Source organism: Strix uralensis, chromosome 5, assembly GCF_047716275.1.
Source record: "Strix uralensis isolate ZFMK-TIS-50842 chromosome 5, bStrUra1, whole genome shotgun sequence".
Taxonomy (NCBI): Eukaryota; Metazoa; Chordata; class Aves; order Strigiformes; family Strigidae; genus Strix; species Strix uralensis.
In genome coordinates, this window is record NC_133976.1 from 58,123,440 (window position 1) to 58,144,121 (window position 20,682).

At 49.9% G+C, this 20,682-nt stretch overlaps 2 protein-coding genes across 4 annotated transcripts in view; both read right to left on the reverse strand.

The window, feature by feature from the left end:
• Positions 1-3,002: 3,002 nt before the first annotated feature.
• TAB1 (TGF-beta activated kinase 1 (MAP3K7) binding protein 1) lies at positions 3,003-11,875 on the reverse strand. 2 transcript variants are annotated; one of them, XM_074871125.1, is made up of 11 exons: positions 11,777-11,875; positions 10,790-10,926; positions 10,444-10,597; positions 9,731-9,817; positions 9,066-9,204; positions 8,470-8,583; positions 6,031-6,142; positions 5,777-5,921; positions 5,174-5,396; positions 4,731-4,887; positions 3,003-3,690 (listed from the first exon to the last, which is right to left on the reverse strand). In XM_074871125.1, exons 1-11 carry the CDS (start codon positions 11,807-11,809, stop codon positions 3,483-3,485), a joined length of 1,509 nt encoding a protein of 502 aa, XP_074727226.1. In that variant the 5' UTR covers positions 11,810-11,875; the 3' UTR covers positions 3,003-3,482. The 2 variants fall into 2 exon arrangements, with proteins under 2 accessions (XP_074727226.1, XP_074727225.1); XM_074871124.1 differs by lacking the exon at positions 11,777-11,875 and adding an exon at positions 11,619-11,770.
• Positions 11,876-16,611: 4,736 nt separating this feature from the next.
• SYNGR1 (synaptogyrin 1) overlaps positions 16,612-20,682 on the reverse strand; it is a 20,737-nt gene continuing 16,666 nt past the window's right edge. For both annotated transcript variants that reach the window (XM_074871127.1, XM_074871126.1), the window contains exon 4: positions 16,612-20,682. This exon is cut by the window's right edge. The gene's annotated coding sequence lies outside the window, so the exon portion shown is untranslated.

Consider the following 20,682-nt stretch of genomic DNA (forward strand, 5'->3'; position numbering starts at 1 on the left):
TCTCACCAACACCAGCCAAGCCTCCTCCACCAGTGCCAGGTGCTCCCCACCAGGCTGCTGGAAAGTTTCTCAGGGGAGGAGAAGCAAGGAGGAACAGAAAATTAGTGATGAGAGGGACAATGGGGCACCCCCTTTCTCCCACCCAGGCACCTCCACCCGGTGAGGTGATAATGGTGCTTTGGGGAGGAGCAAAAGTGCAAGCGGAGAGAAGGCTTTTGGGCCTGGCTCAGGACAGAGGCACCACTTCAAACTCCAGAGCAACACAAGCCCCAGCTCTGTACTGAAACCAGCCCTAACACGATCTCCTCTTTCAGTCAGCTCTTTCTGGAGGTCCTCAAAGGTAGCAGGGGGTCTACAAAGCCCTTTCCCGTCTTTGCTGGGTTTTCTCCACACCCCTGATGTGCAGCAAGGTGCATAGGGCTTTGGCCCTCCCCAAGAGCATCTGAAGTCTTTGCATCATCTTCAGCCCTGCCGAATCCTCGGCACACCACTTCAGCTCAGCTTCCTGCTCACTTTGCTGACTCTGTGAGCACTGGGACTGGGACCTTCTCCCATCCTGTCCCGTCAGCCAGAGCCTGAGAACCTTTAACAACCCTCAGCCACCATCCCCACTGCTCCAGTTACAGGGACAGGGCTTCTCATTTCTACCCTCATCTCGCAGGGGGATAGCTCTTGAAATATAAGATTAGCTGCTTTTACAGCAGGCTTATTCTGCATATCCAAATCTTCAATTTTCCAGCTCCTCTGCAGCAGTCTTGTGGTGCATAGCTGCACTGTTTTTCTCTCTTTCTGCCTAGGACTTTATATTTCTAGTGGTTTTGAATTTCACTACACTGCAAAAAGGCCCCTGCTCTTGTTTCTCCAGATCGCTCTGGTTCTGTCCTCTTCCATCCACTCCTTCATTTTAAAGGGGCAGGGGAGAGGAGGTTTTTCCACTGTTGTTACAGCCTGCATCTTCCCATCACTCCCTACAGACAATATTAAATGCCAACATTTGCTCACGAGCCTCCTTCCCCGTACACAACATTCAGTCTGTTTCTTCAACCTGGAGTCCTAAGCCATGGCATACATAGCATGTGCAAAAAAACCTATTTTCCTCGTCTTTTTTTCCAGTGGCTGCACAGACACAGCTTAGTGTGATCCACCCATTCCTACTCACTTCATAAACTGGTAATTATGCCGAAGGAGAAGTTTGTTTTGCGTGATCTGCTTTATATAAGCGCATTTGGCAATTCTTAAAACTTTTATCTGGAGCATCCTCATGCTGGAATATTTCCTACTGGAACTGTTCTCGATGTAAGTTAGCAAATAACATAGATGGGGGAATAAGCAAGAAAGACTTGTTTATACAGCTATCAAAATCCATGCCAGGTTAGGGAACACAATAGGATAAAACCTTTTCAATTCCATTTTAGTGCATAACAGGATCACACCATCCTATTAAATAGCCACAAAACAACCTGGAGGAAAGAATAGGCTCCCCAAGTCAAACGACATTTTGGAGTGGTCCTGGACAACAAAGTCAGTCTGGGCTCAGATACCTAAACTCCTCACAGGGCAGAGGACACAGGTGAGGGACTGCCAGCCGCTGCCTCGGTCAGCCTCAGGGACACAGCACCGAACCTCACACACCTCTGCTGCTTTTCCCTCCACGCCAATGAATGCCACTTCCCTGGTAGGGTTGGAAGGGTCTTGACAGGAGGTGCCTGTGCTGGCACGTTCAGCACACCCAGCCTTCCTGGGAACTACAGGAGGGAGGGAAACGCAAGCTTCTGCAGGCAGCCCAGCAGCTGAGAGCCCCACACAATTCACATGAAACCCCGCAGGGCAAAGCCGTGGCAGCGGGGCCTGGAAGGGGCAGTGGCAGAGAGCCACCCACCTACGTGCAGGGGATCCCTGCTGTGCCTGCCGAGGAGACGGGCGTTTCTCATCGCTCTGATCCTGCCCACATATTTCTCGGTGAACTCAGATCTTGCCTCGGGGTACTCAGTGCTGTTTGATTTATCCAAAGTGATAAACCCCCTTCTGCTCCTTTCCACACCACGAGTGCCTTGAACCTGCACGCACCAGGGCTTGGCTACACACTGGCCTTGACTGCAGCATCCTCTGCTACTTCATCCTGATCCCTTCAGATTCCCGTTCTCCTTCCTAAGGTGACAAGCCTGAAAGAAAAAATATATCGGGGAAGGAACCCAGGCTGGTTCCCTCACTTGCCCTTTCTCCTGTAATCTCCTCTAGCCTTCTCTTGGCTTTGCCTGGTACCATATCACAACTCCCCACGGAGGCATCAGGGGCTGCAGCACAGCCGTCACCCCCGAGGCCTCCCCGTTTGCTGAGGAAAGGCTCCTTCCCCAGGGAGCCAGCAAGGCAGGCTGAAGGGGCGGGCTGGAGCAGGGAGGGAAGCGGCTCGCTTGCCGCCTGCCGTCAGAAGCCTGAACTGAAGAGGAAGATCTCCATGATCCCGACGCCTCCACCAGCTAGTCCAGGCTTTGGCTGACCCGACATGTAGCCAGCAGACCGACAGGACCCCTCCTCCCCTCACTGCCCCGCTCTCTGCTCCGATACGAGGGTGCACATCTGCATCCTCAAGGCAGCCGCATCACGACATAGTTTGGTTCTATCCACGTGATTTCCTGCTGTGCACTACCAGAAGCCTGTACAGGAAAACTGCATTACAAACCCCACCTGCCCTCTGCAACTTCCCAGATGGCCTGCATTAAGGGAAACAATGTGCATTTTGCCTACAAACTATAAATTCAGATTATTGGTTTTTAACTCCAAACCATAATCCAGTGCCAAAGCTCAGCAAATAAGTAAGCCTGGGACAAACACCTTATGCTTTTAAGTCACCTGCAAGAGCTCAGGCCACTTTTACAACAAAAGCTTATCTGCTGCAAGGCGCAACCCCCTATTCTGGAAGAATAGAGGGTTTCACCAGGAAGAGCTGTTCACACCCACACACACTGTAAGATAGGTAAGCAAGCCACACAGGTGCCAATGAGTGTAGCTATAAGTTATTTATTCTGCAAAATAGAGGTATCTTCTATGGAGTTGAACACTGGAATCACAGCATTATGAATTGAGTTGTGGAAACATTATGACAGCACACACACACAGGCACACATGTGTACACCTACACACGCACACACACACCGCCTTTGTACAGGCCCCTACTCTTGCATTATCCAGAGGGAGCCCTCTCTGCATCTTTATTTGTGAAAACCTGCAGCTAGGGCTGCATTCAAGACCACTTCCCCTATTCACAGGGCTTTCGAAGGAACAAGGTTGGTCAGGACAGGGTGCATGGCACAGGCAACACGTGTCAAGTGCGCTGCACACACTCCCCAGCCCAGTGTTCAACACAGCCTGGATAGCAGGTAACTCTTGGCACAACACAGCCCTCACTGGAGCGCTCTCATTCTTGCCTCAGTCTCTGTTTGTGCAGCCAAGTGCAGGGTGTCTGGAGGAGGCAGATTTCCATGTTAGGACACAGTCAGTGCTCCCTGCTCGCCATGGTCCATGTTCCAAAGCCGGTAAAACTCTGCAAAATCCACATAGGGCTCCACACGCCCATCTTCATCTGGCTGGAGCGAGTGGGTGGGCCGGGAGCGGAAGAGACCCCCATCTGAACTTGAGCTGCTACTCTGCGTGTGAGTATTAGTCGACTGGAGTGTCACAGTTGGGCTTTGGCTAGGGAGAGAAAAAGAGAAGACAAACAGCTTTATTTTTCCCCATCTGATGCTTTGGACAAGAAAAGCACCAGAACAAGTGCCAGCCTCTTCACAGACCAAGCTCCCCCTAGCAAACAGGTAAAAAGTTGCAGTCTCTTGCTCTGTCAGAGCACTAGAAGTGTTGAGAACTGCTTGGAATTGATAAACACCAAGGATACCCAATTCACATTTAACTGGAAGGCCTTAAGTACAACAAGGCATCTGAGGAACAGAGGAGAGGAAGCAGGAAAAAAAAAAAGCGGGGGGGGGGGGGGCGGGGAAGGCATGCACTCTGCTGGCCTCCCCATACCCATACAGTATGAGCTTTACGGGAAGAGTCTGGCAGCAAGGAAAGCTATTCTTGTGTGACCTGTGTTGCAGCCAAAGCAGCTCTAGTGCGTCAGCCTCATTGTTTCTGGAGCTACCATAACACAGTAACCAGAAGAACTTCTTCACTTTGCAGTGTGTACACACACCAGCCTGTGCCAAAGGCTGAACCTAAACCACTAACTAGTATGACTCTGCGAAGTGAATACAAGATCCAGTTCTAAACTTTTTCATTTTTTTCTACCCTGGCCTCTGCCCATGAGCAAGCCAACTTGTGCAGCACAGCCTCTCCAGCAGCCCTACAAGTGACCTGCATAGCCCCTCTTCCTTATTAAGATGAAGGGCACCCACACTCCCTCCACGCACAGCGCCCAACACACTTGGCACACAAGATCCAAAGAGAAGGGCTGCTCGCTGCCAGAGTGCCCTCTGCGAACAGCAGCAGATGCTGCTCTCGAGCCATGTTCCCAGAGCTGGCTTCCAAGCTGCTCACTTTACTCATTCCCACTCCTCACACAATCACTTTCCAGCTAACACATTACGCTGGCTGTCAGCACTGCAGTCAGGAGGGCCACGCTCCAGATAAGGGCTTGATTGACAGGTAACTGACAGGTGTCTCTCTGCTTTTCAACCACTTTACACAGCACGAGGCACAGGGAGAAACTGCAGGTAGCGAGAGAGCAGGACTTTTACTTAGTGAGGGTGGGGGTGGCTTCATCCAGAGTCGAGCTGCTGTGAGCACCATTGACCATCTGGCCCTGGGAAGGCATGACAAGAGACAGCGTGACACTCGTCTTGCTTGTGCTTTGGGAGCTGGAATATGGCACCGACACTGGGTAGACACGGCCCCCTGAGAAGGGAAAAACAAGAGCTATAAAACACAGTTGAGACATGAGTGACTGGAGATGCACAGCAGCAAAGAAAGCCCAAAGAACCCAAGAATTTATATTAAACTGCCTTGCTAGATCCTGTACAGTATCAAATTGTCACAGACTCTACATCTCAGAAGCTAATAATCCCTTTAATAAGAAAATTCCTTGTACACCAAGCATCTACTCTCCCGATGTTAGGTCAATGCTGGATCGATCAAGCGATCTTATCCTCCACCCTCCATTTTGTTTCTCTCCCCAACATACCTTGCGTTGGTGTCAGCATGGGCTGGCTCATCTCGCCCAGGGGGTAGCCGAAATTCCTCACAAGCAGCGTCATGTCTTCATGCCGGGGACAGAATTTGGACCGTTCCCCACCACTGGCAAAAGTGTCGCAGTGGATCCGCTTAACTCTGTCCACTACTGCTTGTGCCACAGCATCCAGCGACGTCTGCTTGGCAAACTCTGTGGCTATCATGGCTGCAATTTCCTGAGCAGAGAAGGAGAGGAAAAAAAAGAAAGGAGGAATGATGTTTAGAAGATTTTGGAGGAAACCTTTCCCTGCCATCTGATCTACAAGTTTTTATGGCAACCCATCCAACTGCGACGCTTGCCTGTCTCACCTGCTGATATGTGCCCTTGCGCCCTGGATCACCCCATTCCCTTTAATGGGCAACTCCGAAGGGACAGGTAGCTGCCTGGAAGAACTGGCTTGGCAGAGCAGTTCCCATATTATTACAGACTGGAATGGGGTGGCACAGGCATTCAGCACTCACAGGACAGATGAGGAAGAGAGTCTGTATGAGAGCAGCTGACACTGCCAGAGTGTGTCAATAGCCAAGGGAACGTTTCCTTTGTGAGCAGGCTCACCTGGTTGGCCTGTCCAGGCCCATGAGCTGCCTCCAGCGCTTTGTAGAGCCCTTCAGACATGAGCACCAAGAAGCCAGTCACCCCATCCAGTGCATGGCCTCCATGGATTTCAGGTTCTGCTATGATGGGCTTAGATTTAGCAGCACTGGAATGAGACGGTATCATTTAGTATTTAATGGTGACGTAGTAGGTGAGAATGGAGGGGTCACAAAGAAAAGGAGGGCTTGAAACAACAAAGTTGATTTTTTTCTGACCTGAGCAGTTCGATATCAGTATAGCCATATTTGACTTTGTAATCTCCAATGCGCCGAGTGCTTTCCTGCCCACGAATAGTTCCCACTTGTTTTATTTTTCCTGCATCCAAGCCTGCCAGATTGAAAAACAAAAAAAGTTTAATTGACTTTGGGAAACTTGCGGGACTTCCTCTGGTTATGCTGTCAGGAATGAGAAAAGAAATATCCACATCTAAAGAGAACTGTAAGACAAACTGAGATGCCAAAGAATTATCAGGGGCCCAACAGAGAGAAAAGGAAGGGCAGTTTGCTGTGTTCCAAGGGACACCTTTTCATTAGTTGTAATCTGGGAAGGAGAGAGAAGGAGAGAGATGCACACAGCCCAACACGTGCACTCTGAATGCAACAGTTGGCCCTGAGACAAAGCCCACATCCTGGTTCAAAGCCACTGGCAGCAGCTGGCCTGGGCGCACAGGCATTCTCTGAAAAGGCAGGGGAACATCTGCACCTGTCAGCTCTGGACTGTGCAATGGGAGGAGAAGGCAGGAAGGAGGAAAATGTATGTGAAGGATTCTGCTTTTTCTCCTGCCTATTACTGATCCCTGCTCCTAAACTCCACGTGACAATTTCACTAATACACTAGATTGCAGAGGGAGAAAAGAACTATCTACAAGAGGTACTGAATTTGCTCAAGTGCTCAAACTGATGTGGGCTAGCCCTAAAATAAAGATAATGACCAAACAAGTATTTATTTAAATAAATTTAAGAGCCTATACCTCTGGCAGGGGCTAGGAAGGAATCCCATCTTGAAGAAGGTTCTAACAGGGACCATCTGGGTGCAGCTACTATCTGAGCCACTTACCTGGTCTGTTCTGGCAATTCCCCTCTCCTGGTTATACCTAGAGCTAACAGGCAGAAAATGTTATTTTGAGATTTTATTTGGGGATGACTGTCCTCAGTACAAGGTGAAGGCAGGGGTCCAACTGAAACTCTCCTGGAGTCAAATGAAGCCTCACTACACAGATGGCTCCACACCTACCCCAGCAGTAAGACACAACTCTGCCATCTGCTGCAGACCAAAGCTGACTCATCAACATGGCCTGGCTTATTTGCCAGCTCCTGGCAGGGGGATACACGCTGCTGACAGACACAAACACAGGGAGGCTCACAGAACGCCAGAGAGGTTGTGTCTAAATCACAGCAACTCTCCTGGAGCACTGAACAAGCTGCAATGTTCTGGGTGAAGAGCCACAAAGGTCTAAGACGTCTCCCTCCCTTCCCCCAGGAGAGGTGCAACATAGGCACCACCACGACAAACGCTACCCCACTACCTCTTATCACTGTTCTTCAACCTAGCCCTACAAAAATCTCCTCTGGGTACACCCAAAACAGCCTGTGCACATTGGCTTGTTCGAGGCTCTCCCTTCTGCTGGGACTGCCAGCAGAAGAGCCACTGCTGCACCAAGTTAAGGTCAGCATTTCTAGCAGATCCCTGTTCTGCTATGGACTGCAGGTAAATTCTACATTTCTGGCAGTAGAAAGGCAGTTAGAGGGTCTCTTGCCCTGGATTCTTGTATTCAGTCTTGCGTTTCATAGCACATACCCCTACTGCAAGAGTATGAGTAAAAGAGGAAATAGAAATAGAATAAAATGAGACCCAGCAGCAGTAAATTACATCAGCTGCCTCACCAGATAAGAATACATCTACCAGGTGAACCTAATGAAGAATGTCAAGTTAGATCTACCCAAACAAAGGTACAGAATTTAAGTATCTCAATAAGAAGAATTTGGTACTAGCAATCACACAAACGGTCTGGGCTAGTTCTAGACCAAGAAAGGAAACATGTCAAACATTGTAAAGGAAAAGGGAAACTGCCTAAAGCAAAATGTCAGCACTAAGAGTTCAATAGTTACTGATGTGAAAGCAGTAAGTGCCAGTGCTTGGCCCGGCTCTGTCTGAAGTGTAGCTGCTTTTTTTTTTTTTCAGCAGCTTGCACAAAGGCATATAGAAACGCGCCATCCCGAGGGTGCGGCATCACACAGAACTTAACCCAGCATAACTGTGGTTTGCCTCCAAAGGCACGGTCATATACTGTCCATCCCACTTCTACCCTCTGGCTGTGTGCTTCCTCTCCTGCCTTCCTATGGACTCCAGCAATCACACAGCTGGAAGGCAAATCAATGTCAGTTTGGCAGTCAGACACAAAACTAACACTCAAAGCTTGGAGAAAAAAAAAAAGATAGTTTTCTGCTGGTGCAGTGAGCTGAATTTACTCACTCTGTAGCCTCACAATGGCTAGATATGCAGAAAAAGGTGGCACTGAACTGGTCATCTGAAACCGCAGTAAGCTTCTTTTTTGTGGTCATTTATTGTTTGCAGCAGCTTGAGTCACTCCTGGTGCCCCAGATAAATGGAAGCAAGCGATGTTCTCAGATAAGAACATGAAACCCAACACTCACCCAGCTGGGAGAAGCGAAAAAGTTCATCCTCATTCTCTGTAGTATGGTCCACGTTGAGCTGAGTCACCTGCAGCCCATCCACTGTGGACTTGCATAACAGTGCCCGATTGGTACCTGCAGTGGGAGCAGCGAGATGAGGCACCAGATAGCTCTGCCGTTAAGAAGGGGAACATATCCAAATGGAAAAGGAACAGGAGAGGGGAATAAAGACAGAAAAGAAGAGAAAGGCTCATGTACTGTCTCATCATAATCTCCAAAAAGTAGCCTTGATAGCAGCATAGTAGGCCTGCTAGGCAGCTCTTCATCCTGGCCTGAGCTGGTACCTCACAAGAAAGCTCTCGATTTCTCAGTGAGTCTGCACCACTGCCTCTCAACCCATTTTCCCCCTGCTCTTTGGTCATACACATTGCATCAGCCAACATCTGCAGAAATAAAGAGCTGGGCTGATTTCAAGTGCTTCTGTAAGCAACAAGCGTATCACTCCCTGGCCACAGACCAAAGAAATTGTCCCCCACATTCAAATTTCTTTCACTTCCTAGAACTGCAGCCATCCTCAGAAATGCCTAGACTGAGCTGCTGACAAAAAAACCACTCACCCACATTGGCGATATAGAGCTTGTTGTTGAGAACAACAGCCACAATAGCCATGGCTCCTCCAGAGATCTCCTGTTCTACAACCTTCAATCTCTCCACAATCTTCTGGTACTGAGGAGGCAGCTGGTGGTGAGGGACACCCTGAAACCCAAAATGAGGGGGAAGCTTAAACACACTGTCCACAACACAAAAAGCACAGCTGGAATCAAAATTCTGGAGGGAAGGGACTCATCTTGGCATGTCTTAGCCTCATGTCAAGACTGTGCAAGACATACAATTATTTGTTCAATCCTAACAAATGACACTGCTCTGATATGGTTCTGGAGACGACAGTCCAGTTCACCCGAAGAACAGAATCCACATCTGCGTCATATGGCTTTGTCCTGGAAGAGCCACATGTATAGAATGAACTCCTCTCCATGATATGTTTGGTTCCTTACTAAAATACCCAGTGATGGATCTAAGTAGTGCCAGTATGAACAGTGGAAACTCTGGCAAATGGACCAAGATGCTTGCTTCACTTCATGCAAGCTCCCAGAAGAGAACCACAGAGAAATAATTTTCAATTACAGCCTCCCTTAGACCAGACTGACTAATACGCCCAAACCTCATCCAGCAATCTGGAAGGTGGGACCTCCAGCAATCTCTGTTCTTAAGGCTATATTACCTCTGGTAGCTGTGACTGCAGGCTGGCCTTCTCTGCCAAGGCATCATCAATGGACTCCAGGAAACTTCTTTCCACCACATCAAAAGCCTAAAAAAGGCCATAAAGAGAAACTAAGCTCTTATCCAATGCCTACTAACCTTTGAGGCTACCCATCCCCACCTAAGACTGGCTTGTAAGAGTGGATGATCACTGCACATACATGCAAGGATCGCTACATCACAATTGAAACACAATTATTTCAGCACAACTAGTGAATAGCTTGTAAAAACAATCTACAACAACTCAAAACAGGAGACAAAAACATAAAAATTACATTCACAGCAATGTCAGAGACCTATCTGATTTTGTGTGTTGACTGTAAGAACTTGCCTATCACTCAAGAAAGTGCACTCACAAATCCATCTCCCCACACATTAACTTCCCCCTTTCACTTGCTGTCATCTCCTTCACAGGCTGACTTGTTCCTGCATGTCCAGTGAAGACTAGCTGCAGCTTTCTGGAGAGCTCTCAGCACCGTGCTGACAGAGCCAGGGGGACAGATGGATGTGAGGAGGGAGTGAAACAAAGCACTACAGCTGCTCAGGATGAGTGCAATTGCAACCATTGGCAGATGTTTCCAACCCCCACAGAAACCAGATGCTGCTTCCATAGTGGCAAAAGAGTAGGTGGGTAGTGTGAGAAGCAGGAGCCGTTCCCAGACAAAACTTCTTTACCTGCAGCAGAACTCGACGCACATCAGCATCGCTGTGATCTGCATGTAGCTGGCCCAGCAGCAATTCTGCAGAGAGCCTCTGACCCACAAAGTTGGTGACTCGATTGCCATCATAGCCATTGAAGACACCATAGAGGTAGCAATTGTTCTCACTCCTGTCAAAGAGGGCAGAAGCAAAGAGGTCACAGATGTCTGTGAGACACAGGCATAAGTAACAAGTTCCTCCAGACACCTCCTGCATGCTCAGGCCCCACCCTCTTCTTCCGAGTCCTGTGTGACAAACTAAATACCACTTTTACCTGCCCTTGTGTCTGCAGGAGTCTCTGTCCCAGGTACACCCCACTTACCTAAATTTCAACCAGTTATCTTCCAAGGGGTGACCCTCTGTCCCCTTGCCATCTGCACTGTAGGAACGGTTTGGAGCTGAGCCCACCCCGGAAAGATGGCAGGATGGCAAGTCATCTGTCCAACTGGGCTGCTGTTCCTGGGAGACAGAAAGAGGAAAGAGACCTCGTAAACCCCAAAGCCTGATGTGAGGATCCTGGTCCAGTACGGATCACAAGTCCATCCCCACCCTCTTTCCAACGCTTCTCCCTTTGCTAACAGGGTAGTACACCACCCCAGCCAATAACTTCATATTCCCTGGTGCAAAACAGCATCACTTACCACTTCCTTTCCCTATGAAGCTGAGCTCTGGCTGCACCTCTGGCTCTTGCTAAGAAACCAGAAATTAAATTTCCACCTGAGTTTTACACTTGATACAGCGCTAGCTTAGCTATTCATGTGGTGAATCACAGCCTCACACATCCATGGCACGGGAGTACAGGGAAGGCTCTGGTTCCCCGCTGGAGTACGCTCACCCAGGACAAGGGGACTGAGGCCCTGCTGCTGCCAGCAATCAGGGAGACACCCCTGGGGCCACCACCTCCCTGCCGGACACTACCAGTTCACGTACACACGGCTGCAAACGCCTGCTGCCCCCCCTCACACAGCCGGGCACCCCGATGCCCGCAGCACAGGCACAGCCCCCACAGCCACCTGCCACCCCCACCGGTCCCACAGCGCTGCAGAGCGGCAGGCCAGCCCAGGGCGGGGATCGACGACCACGCAGGGCCCCCCGCAAGCTGGGACCCCCTGCCCTCAAGCGGCACAGGGGGCGGGAGAGCAGCAACCCACCTTCCCACTGACGGTGGGGCTCTCCTCGCCCTCGCCGGGCCTCCACCGGGCTTCCCACACAGCACTGCGGGGGGCAGCTGAGGAGGAGGCCCGGGTATCCCCCTCGCACCCACCCTGAGGGGGGTGCGTGTGCATGGAGGGGGGAAGGTGCCACTCACACTCTGCAGCAGACTCCTCCTCTGCGCCGCCATCTTGGAGCAGGAGGGGCCGCCTTCCCCCCCCTCCTCCGCACACCCTTCTCCTCCAGAGCAGCCGAGTCCTCCGGATAGAGCGGCCGCTCCGCAGGAACCCGCCCCCCCCGGCCCGCGGCGGCGACCGGCCCCGCCCACCCGCGCGGGGATGGCCACGCCCCCACCTCCCCCCGCCCAATGGGCGAGAGCGGCGGAGGGCGCTGGAGCGCGGGCGCGCGCGTGCACAGCGCCCCCGCCTCCGCCTCCGCCTGCGCGCCGCGGCCGGCGCCGTGCCCACCGCGTGCTCAACGCGTGCCCACCGCCTGCTGCTCGAGCCCTGCAGTCGCACTGGTGTGTCGGCTTTGAGGGCACTTGAAAACGTGGCCTGAGCGATGCCGTGGAACCCTTTGGGGCTCCCGAAGCCACACCCCGGAGAAGCGTGTACCCCCTTGCACACTCTGTGGTAGAGGGGAGCCTGCAGCGGTGCCCCAGCGTGATGCTTGCCAGTGTGGCGAGAGGAGGGAGTGTGATCAGCTCACCTCCCTGTGGAGAGAAATCCCACGAAAGTGAAATATCTTTAAATTTCCCTGCCGTTATCCCTTCCTCTTGTCTAGGGGGCATGGAGGCATGGCCATTTCTTACCTTGCGGCCTTTGGTTATATGAGAAAGGAGCACCTTGTGGCCTCCACTGCAAGTGTGAGCAGAAGGACAAGGAAGACAGGCAGGGTTGTGAGGATCCTGTGAAATGGGGTCACCTTGGGCGCCAGAGAGCCCTGAGGGAGCCTGGTGTTGAAATGTTTTTCTTAGCATTGTGTCATGTTCTGTGCAACCTCAACCTCTAGGGAAGTCCAAACCCAGATAAGCCCAAGGTACCAGCTGTCAGCTGCACTGCTGCCCCACAGGCACCACAGGAGGTGTCCGTTTGTCTCAGCTTGGAGTCCATCTCCTAGCGAGGCGATCCACAGCCCATAATAAGGACGTAGTGGGACTGTGTCCTCAGGCTAGTAATGGGAAGGTGTCTAGAACACCTCACAGATGGTTCTCAATACCCACTGCAATTTGGAGCAGTCCTTGGTAGTCTCGATTCAGGCACAACAGTAAAATCACTTGTGTGCCTGCCTGAACAATTACAGACAAAACCAAAGATTTTGCTCTTCTTTAAGATCCCTTCTAGGCTGAGGTAGTCTGTTTCAGGAGGGACAGTTTTCATTGAATCAGCTCAGCTGAAGCAGGAGGGAAGACAAAGGGATCATTCCCACCACTTTCTCAACATTGTAAGTCCGCATGAGAGCCCTCCAGGTGTGTGAGTGGCATATCTTGAAGCGAGTGATGGCTGTCAGTCAGACTATGGCAGTGGGAATCTTGGGGACAAGCACATTTCCCTGTGTGAATCGAGGCTGAAGGGTCTCTCTCCAACATGAGAGACGTATAGTTTCAGTCATGTGTAGCAGTGCAATTATGGTGAGGGTAGGAGTGTTAAGTAGTCTTGACTTCCAGCAGTGGCTTGATACTCTTAATGACATCTTTGTGGCAAATATATTAGATTCAGACACACTTCAGAAATAATTGTCAGTTAATTAACCTCATTCTATGGAATGATGGTTTTTGCTGCAGGGGATCCTGCTGGAGGATTCCCTCTCCCTTTCCCATAAATCCTTTGTCTGTTGTTTTGTTACATCTCCTAAATATACAAAGATCCTTCCCCTTAATGCAAGGCTCACAAATATTCAGCCACTCAAGCAGACTTAGGTAGACAGGCAGAATTACTTTTTTAAAGGTTATATTGGCCAAAAGTAGAAGAAAATGCTAAATTTAGAACCTCAGTCTACAAACAAGTTTCCATATGTTTAGCTTTCTGTGTAAGCTTGGTCTCAGCGATGTAATTTGGAGTATTCCTGTGGGTAAAGCTGTGAGTGGGTACAAATAATTATAGGAACGGGTCTCAAGTCTACATTAAAATTAAAAGTAGGATGGACAGATTTAGTACTGATAAAGATTTGTTTTCTTACCAGTATCAAGAAGAATTCCTGCTGCTGCAGAAATATGCGTGGAACAGCATTGTCATTAAAGAGCAACAGGCGAGTTTCTCTGCTTCAAAACACAATGTCACTTCTTCAGCATTGCAGCAGAAGCTTATGCTTATTTAATGACATTCAAGGTTGCAGTCATGCACCTTGATGAGCACAGGCAGACCCTGTCCTTGCTCAGAGCGCCACTGAAATTGGTAAGGCTTTGGGTGTGCTCAGAGACTGCCAGCGTGTATCACATTTCAGGACTGGGAATTTAGGAGTCATTTCTGTCTTCTTAGATCCATAAGTGAGACCTTTTGAGACTAACAAGAGCAGTCTGTGTGGGTGCAGTAGGGCAGACTGTGATCTCAATGAGAGAGCAAAACAACTTCCCTAAAGAAAAGCTGCCACTTTCCTTGTTTGTACAACGACTAGTCACCTCTTGCAGTTAAAAATGTGCCCTTTTCCTAATTTAAATGTCTGGCTTCAGCTCATAGTCACTAATCTTTGTCATTCTGATTTTTTTTTTCCTGCCCATTCGGGCTGGAACACAGACCTGGTGCAAAACACTTTTTTTCTTGGTGGAAATACTTGTGCCAGATTCTGTCTGGATATTCCTGTGGTCCTGTCACTGAACTTCTGCCCTAACCTTGAGTGAGGCAATTAACTGCTTGGCCTGCAAAAAGTGAATAGTACGATTTACCAAATGAGGCTGCTTGCAGTGCTAAACGCATATTTGTCCAGCATTTCACAGTCCTCCAAAGGAAAGTGCTACCAAAGCTGGTGTGCTGCTTCATGAATATCTGCTCAGAGACCAATAGCTTTATGCAGCACTCACAAGATTGAAATACTGCACCAACAGAGTTTTTGTTGGCTGTATTGATCAAGCTTATTTTATCCTTTGTTTTAGTTATGCTTCTTACCTTCTGTAAATCCTCTCAGGAATTACCATGCTGTACTCTCATGCAACCAGAGTCTCCCCAAGAACGCAGGATATCAGTCACTGAGCCTCATCATCCATGCACCAGTAAATGAATTACATGATTCAGTGACTACCAGATCCACAGCTCCCTCTCTCATGTTAAACTCCCACATTTCTTATTCCTCCCTCTCTCTCCCCCTCTCTCTCTTTTTATAATTATTGTTTCTCTTTGTTTCTTTGTGCCCAGTGCTAGGGAATACACACACAGTATTTCTGGAGCCAAGCTGTACTGCTGCCTTCCTGTTTTTACTAACGTTTTCTCTGTAGAAAAGGAAGAAGCATGGTCACTACTGGGCTGCTGGGTAAAAGATGGACAACATGATTGAACAATGTGCCGTGGGGAGCAGGGAGCTGGAAACAGCAGCTTCCTTCCCCCAGCACCCTCCAGAGAGTTGGAGAGCCAACGTGGAGAGCTACTGCCAGGGGAAGGGGGAATGGTGAGGGCGTGCTGATCCCCTCCGAGAGAGACAAGTATCACTGCTAAACAGAGTTTGTACAGAGCATTAGGCCAGCTGGATTCTTGAGGGAGGGAAATAGGGTTGTTTCAGTTGTGCCAAAACATAACGATTTTATTGAATTCCTTGATACACTAAACAAAGTCTCATCTCCTCAAGTTCATGTGCACTTTTTTCAAAAAGACAACTTTATAATAGAATTATGTTTCTAGATGTCATGGCTGCAGGGAGAAGCTTCAAAACATGACTCATAAGAGCTTGAAATACCAGAAAGCAAAATTAAAGAGATTTCAAATGATTAGAAGACAAACCAACTACTAATGTTGCAGTCTTACTCATCTTAAATGCTTGCTTTTGCCAACATCTTGTCTCACACGTTTTTAACTCCACCTGCCGCCAACACAGACAATTGCCCTTCTGTGGGCTTGGTATCTCCACACTTCCACCCCAAAAGCTGGGACTGTAGGAAGGGTCTTTGTCCAAACAAGATTAATTGAGAAACAGATGGGTCTATCAACAGTTTGGCGTATCATCTGATGTGAAGCTACAGCGTGTTTGTGCTTAGTTGTGTCCCCGAGAGGAGACAGTTAGAGGAATGGATAGAGCCTGTTCACCGTCACGTGCCCCTGCTTACTGCTCCCAAACTGCACAAGGGTTGGGAAATGTGATACTCAGGTACCAGGTGACAGCCTCATTAAAAGGGAATGAGAAGGAAGCTTTAACTAAGTGTCGGCATGGGATGGGATTTTGAATTTTATTTTTATTGCAGAGCCCATTGAAATGAGATCCTTCTCAATGGTGGGCTACCAATTCCTGACACCCACTATTGGCAGTTCCCTGAGAGCTCTCGTTTCCCAGTACTTGATTATGTTTTGAAAATGTGTACTATGCTAGACACCCAAGCAATGGTCACACATAGATGAATAGAGGTAACGACACATCAAAGGAATAAACAAATCTGCTTCCCTGGGTGTGGAAATGCAGATGTTTATTTTCATATAGGTTTGTATCCTATATTCCTGTATGTCCTCCATCCACACTTCATATAGCCATATCCCTTTTACAATGAGGGTCCACTTCTAATATGGCATGTCAAGCTCCTTCTCATGATTTCCTACTGATTAGGTAAGAGACACTTGACGGTGTGTGCGATTTGAAACTTAGGCCAAGCAAAACAAGCAACCATTAGCTCCCCCTGAAATACATCATCTCAATAAGGGCAGTTCTTCAGGTCTCTTTCCTCCATTCAAGCCACCACTTGTCACTAAACTTGCTGTCCAGCTGTGCAGGAGCACAGAATCTGTGCTCTCATAGCAAACTGAGCTAAAAAAGACATCCCTCCCCAAAGAAAAAAAATCCAGACCATTTTCTTCCATATAGTTTGGTTATTTTGAACGTCATAACTTTATTGAGACACCAGTAGTTACCACCTTCACTTTGTTAACCACAAATATATAGGACATTGTAAACACAGGTGTCAAGGTGGCGGGGTTCGCTGTAGTTGGATTGCGGAACGGACGGGGGCAAGGGGTGGAGGGGGAGGAGGGGTGAAGGAACACTCGGGCTTAGACAAGACCACTCAGGGGATCCTGTATGCGGCAGGCCATCCATGAGTCATCGTATATACGTATATATGTATAGCTTTATATTATACATCTTTTTAAATATATATATATAATATATATACTATACACAGGCAGTAATGTGTCAGGGGAAGGGGCAGGGCAGCCCAGGTGGTGTTACAGATGCCACGCAGGCAGCAGGGAGTCATCTGGATGGATGGTTTGGACTTGCTGCGTGAGGTGGCCTTGCTGGGCTTCTTGCCTTGTACCTGCTCTGCGGACCAGAGCCGAGACTCCTGTGGGAACCACCCCACGATGCTGCCTTCCCAGGTCCTCCCAAGTGCTTGTGAGGGTGCAGGGACAAAGACGCCTCCCCCGCTGAGGGAACTGCCAGGAATAACGCGGAGGGGAAGGGTGCGTGATGAGGCGTGGTGAACAGCGTGGTGGGGACGCAGGTGAGCCGGGGATGGGGACACGTCAGGAGACTTGAAGCCACAGGTAGAATTGGGGCAAAGTTTCGTTTCATCATCCCTTTGCCCTTCACAGCTCCTGCTTCCACAGAGTAGTCCCTTACTTGGGGGCTTTATAAAATAAGAAGACATCAAGGGGCCATTGCTCTCAACAGGGGATGCGTAATTCTCTGTAATCCGGACAAATGGTAGAGGAGGAAGAAAGCTGCCTTATCATTTTGCTTATACAGCCTTCCCTCTGTTCTCCTAATGCCTAGAGTGAGGCTGATCTCACCCACATTTAGGATCTAAAGGGACATGTTCCAGCCAGCTGCTCAGGTCTTGCCTATGATCACCAGAAATAGGCAACACCTTATCAGAAGCGCCTCAGATAAGATAACCAACACTTTGTGTACGTCTGTATCTCTCATCAGCTGCAGAACCAGCCAAATGCCACTGGAAATTGTGTTTTGAAGAGCTACATGCAAACAAGGAGAGTCCCACCCCCAGGTCTGTAACCAACCCTCCACTGCAAAGGCTGAAAGCATGTCAGCCCAAGGAGGGTATGTCTTCTTTCATGAGAAAAGCAAGAAGTTGCCCGAGTATCTACTGTGGTAGTGTCCCCTGCCACACCAATGCCTTTCCTACGACAACAAGCAAGGAGAAAGGGGACAGAAAGATGGGCAGTAACCCAGGATGAAGCCACCTGGCTCATGTCTCACTGAAGTTCTGGCTCTGAGAGGGAGGCTAATTCTTACCTCAAGCTCACTGGAGCCCATCAGCTGGTTACATGAGGGAAGCAAGCCAAAGAGGCTAAAGAAAAGCTTACTCATTAGTGAGCCCCAAATGGTGTTTAGCCATTTATGTAACTGAGGGGAGAAGGGGCATGGCATGGAAGAAGTTTCTGTGCTACACCCCAAAAGAGAGCCCCAGGTAGACCACCCCCCCCCATGTATGGTCCATACCTTTCCTCATGCACCTGGTCCCTCGCCCCCTCACCAAGGAGAGGGGACAGGTGATGGGCAGTTCCTCCCAAAAAGTACAACACAGTTTTGAGCTGAGGGATGGTTATTTATAGCCTCCTCCTCCTCTTGGTCCCCCCCTCCCCAAACCAAAGCATGAAGGATGACACAGATGAGTCTGGGTGAGTACAACTAGTTTTTATCCTCCTCCACCTTATCATTCATTCTTTCCATTTCCATGGTGAGAAAGGCAGGCTGGAGGGAGCTCCCCCCACAACCACGGTCATAACAAACCTCTCTCAATAAGGTAACCCCCCTGCCAAGCCTAAATATTAGGCTGAGCCACAGAAAATGAAGCCCAAGGGGCTTCCCTCCAAATTCCCCCTCCTATTTACAGTATTGCTTTCGCTTAGAGCCACAGAGCAAGGGATGTGTGCCCAGTCCCTCCCAGCGCGTCCACGGAGCTAAGCTGGTCCCCCTCTCCCGTCCTCACCAGTGGTTAACCACCAGCAAGGGGGGGAAAGCCATGGGGAGGACAAGCCATGGGGAGGACAAGCCATAGGGACAGCCATCGGCAGCACAAGTCTGCTGGTAGGAGCAGGTAGAAATGGTGCCTATATACAGCGGAGAACAACTGCCCCCCTTCCCTCTTGGGGCCTGCAGCTCTACAGTTTCTACCCCTTCCCCATCGTTGTGGGGCAGCTGGAGGAGAGTTGCACTGGGAGGAGGGGAAGGACTGGTAACCTCAGTGTCCTCCAGATGAGATGTTCACACAACCACAGGCCAGACCTCCTCAAGACTCCTAAGGGTGCTACGAGGAATAGGCTGGGCGCTTGGGGGAGCACCTATAGATTTTGGATCTGCTCCTGATCCCTGCTACTGGAGCCTGTGTTGGGTGGAGCAGGGTGGCTGCCTGGGTGGAGCTCCTCACTGCTGCAAGGCATACCCCATTTCTTGTGCTTTGAGAGATGTCTGTGCTGGGGAGAATTGTCCCAGTGGCTATTGCTGAATCATTTCCCTTTAGGGACTGTCTTCACACATAGACCTTACTTCTATCCTGGAGTAAAGAGTGCTTCCACAGCTGTCTTTACTTGAACCAAAATCATGAGTGTGGAATGATGCCCATACGAGCTGTATCTGAGTCACTACTGCCACCTAGGTGAGGCTTTAAAGACAGCCAGGATCTGAGATGCCACAGGAAGATGCACTAATACATAGTCTATGTAAAGTAGAGTAAGACCAGTTTTCAGAGAGCTCAGTCTGGCCCAACCAATTCTCTTCACACCAAGACCTTCTCCCCATCTGAGTGGGAGGCAAAGCACAACTGTACGGGACAGGACCTTTCCCCACTTGGTTGCACCCCTGTGCAAGAGCCAAACGCATGCTGGCCGTTCCAGCAGCAGTATTTCTTTTCAGGGGGTGTCTTGCTCCATTCCTGTGCGCTACAAAGATGGTGTCAGCAAGAGGCTTTGCACTGTGGTAGCAGAGGAATGGAGGAGGGTTCAGCAGGACCTGAGGAGCGAAACTGGCTTTCTTCTTCTCCTCCTGCCCAGGGTGAAATGGCAAAGCTCTCCTCTCCCCCTCGAACCAGACCAGCTGGGGGCGAGGGCTCTCAGGGCCCCCTAGAAGCCCACCTCCACTGTCATTCCTCCCACAGGCACTGCGTCTGGGGGCCAGGGCATGGCTCCCCTCCCACCTCACCAAACACCGCTCTGAGAAGAGTGGTAAGCAGGACATACAGGCAAGGGGAACCACCTCCACCTCAGTCCAAGGGGGCTGGGGAAGGAGTGACTCTCATGGCACTGCCCCTCTGCTCTGCCAAGTCTCTTGCTGTAACCTACAGACATGCCTGTGGTTTTTGATTGCACGTGCAAATCTTCCTCCTTCCCTTCCCATTTTATCTCTTTGTGCCACCCCCCCAATACCACTTCTCCCCAGACCCTCTAAAAATAAAGCACCTCCCTCACTAGCATGTGGCAGAGAAAAGCCCTCCTGTCTTTGCACTGGGGATGCTGTTCCGACTCCCCTCCAGCCCCCCCCCCCTCCAGCCTTGCACTCCTGCATACTGACTCCAACACTGACCCCCTCCCTGAGCCACCAGGCCCTCCGCCCCAATTCGGATGCTCCCATGTCTACTCCAGCCTTTAGTGACACTGTCTTTTCCAGGAAGGTCCCTGATCCCTCTCACTCCTTCCCTTTCACCTCCAACACCCCCTTCCCTGCCCTGCTGGTGCCGTAGCCCCTCTCCTGCCCACCGGCCAGACTCTGCACTCTACAGCAAGGCAGGAGGGAGAGGAGGGGAGGGGGGACCTTCCTGTCACAATGCAGTGACAGATTTTGGAAGAATTTGGTTCTGGCAGGTAGTTTTGCAGGGGAAGAAAAGGAAGAGGTGATGGGGAAACCTTTTTTTCTTTTTTTTTTCCCTTTTTTAAAAACAATAAATAAAAACAGATGACCCAGAAGGCTGGAGCATAG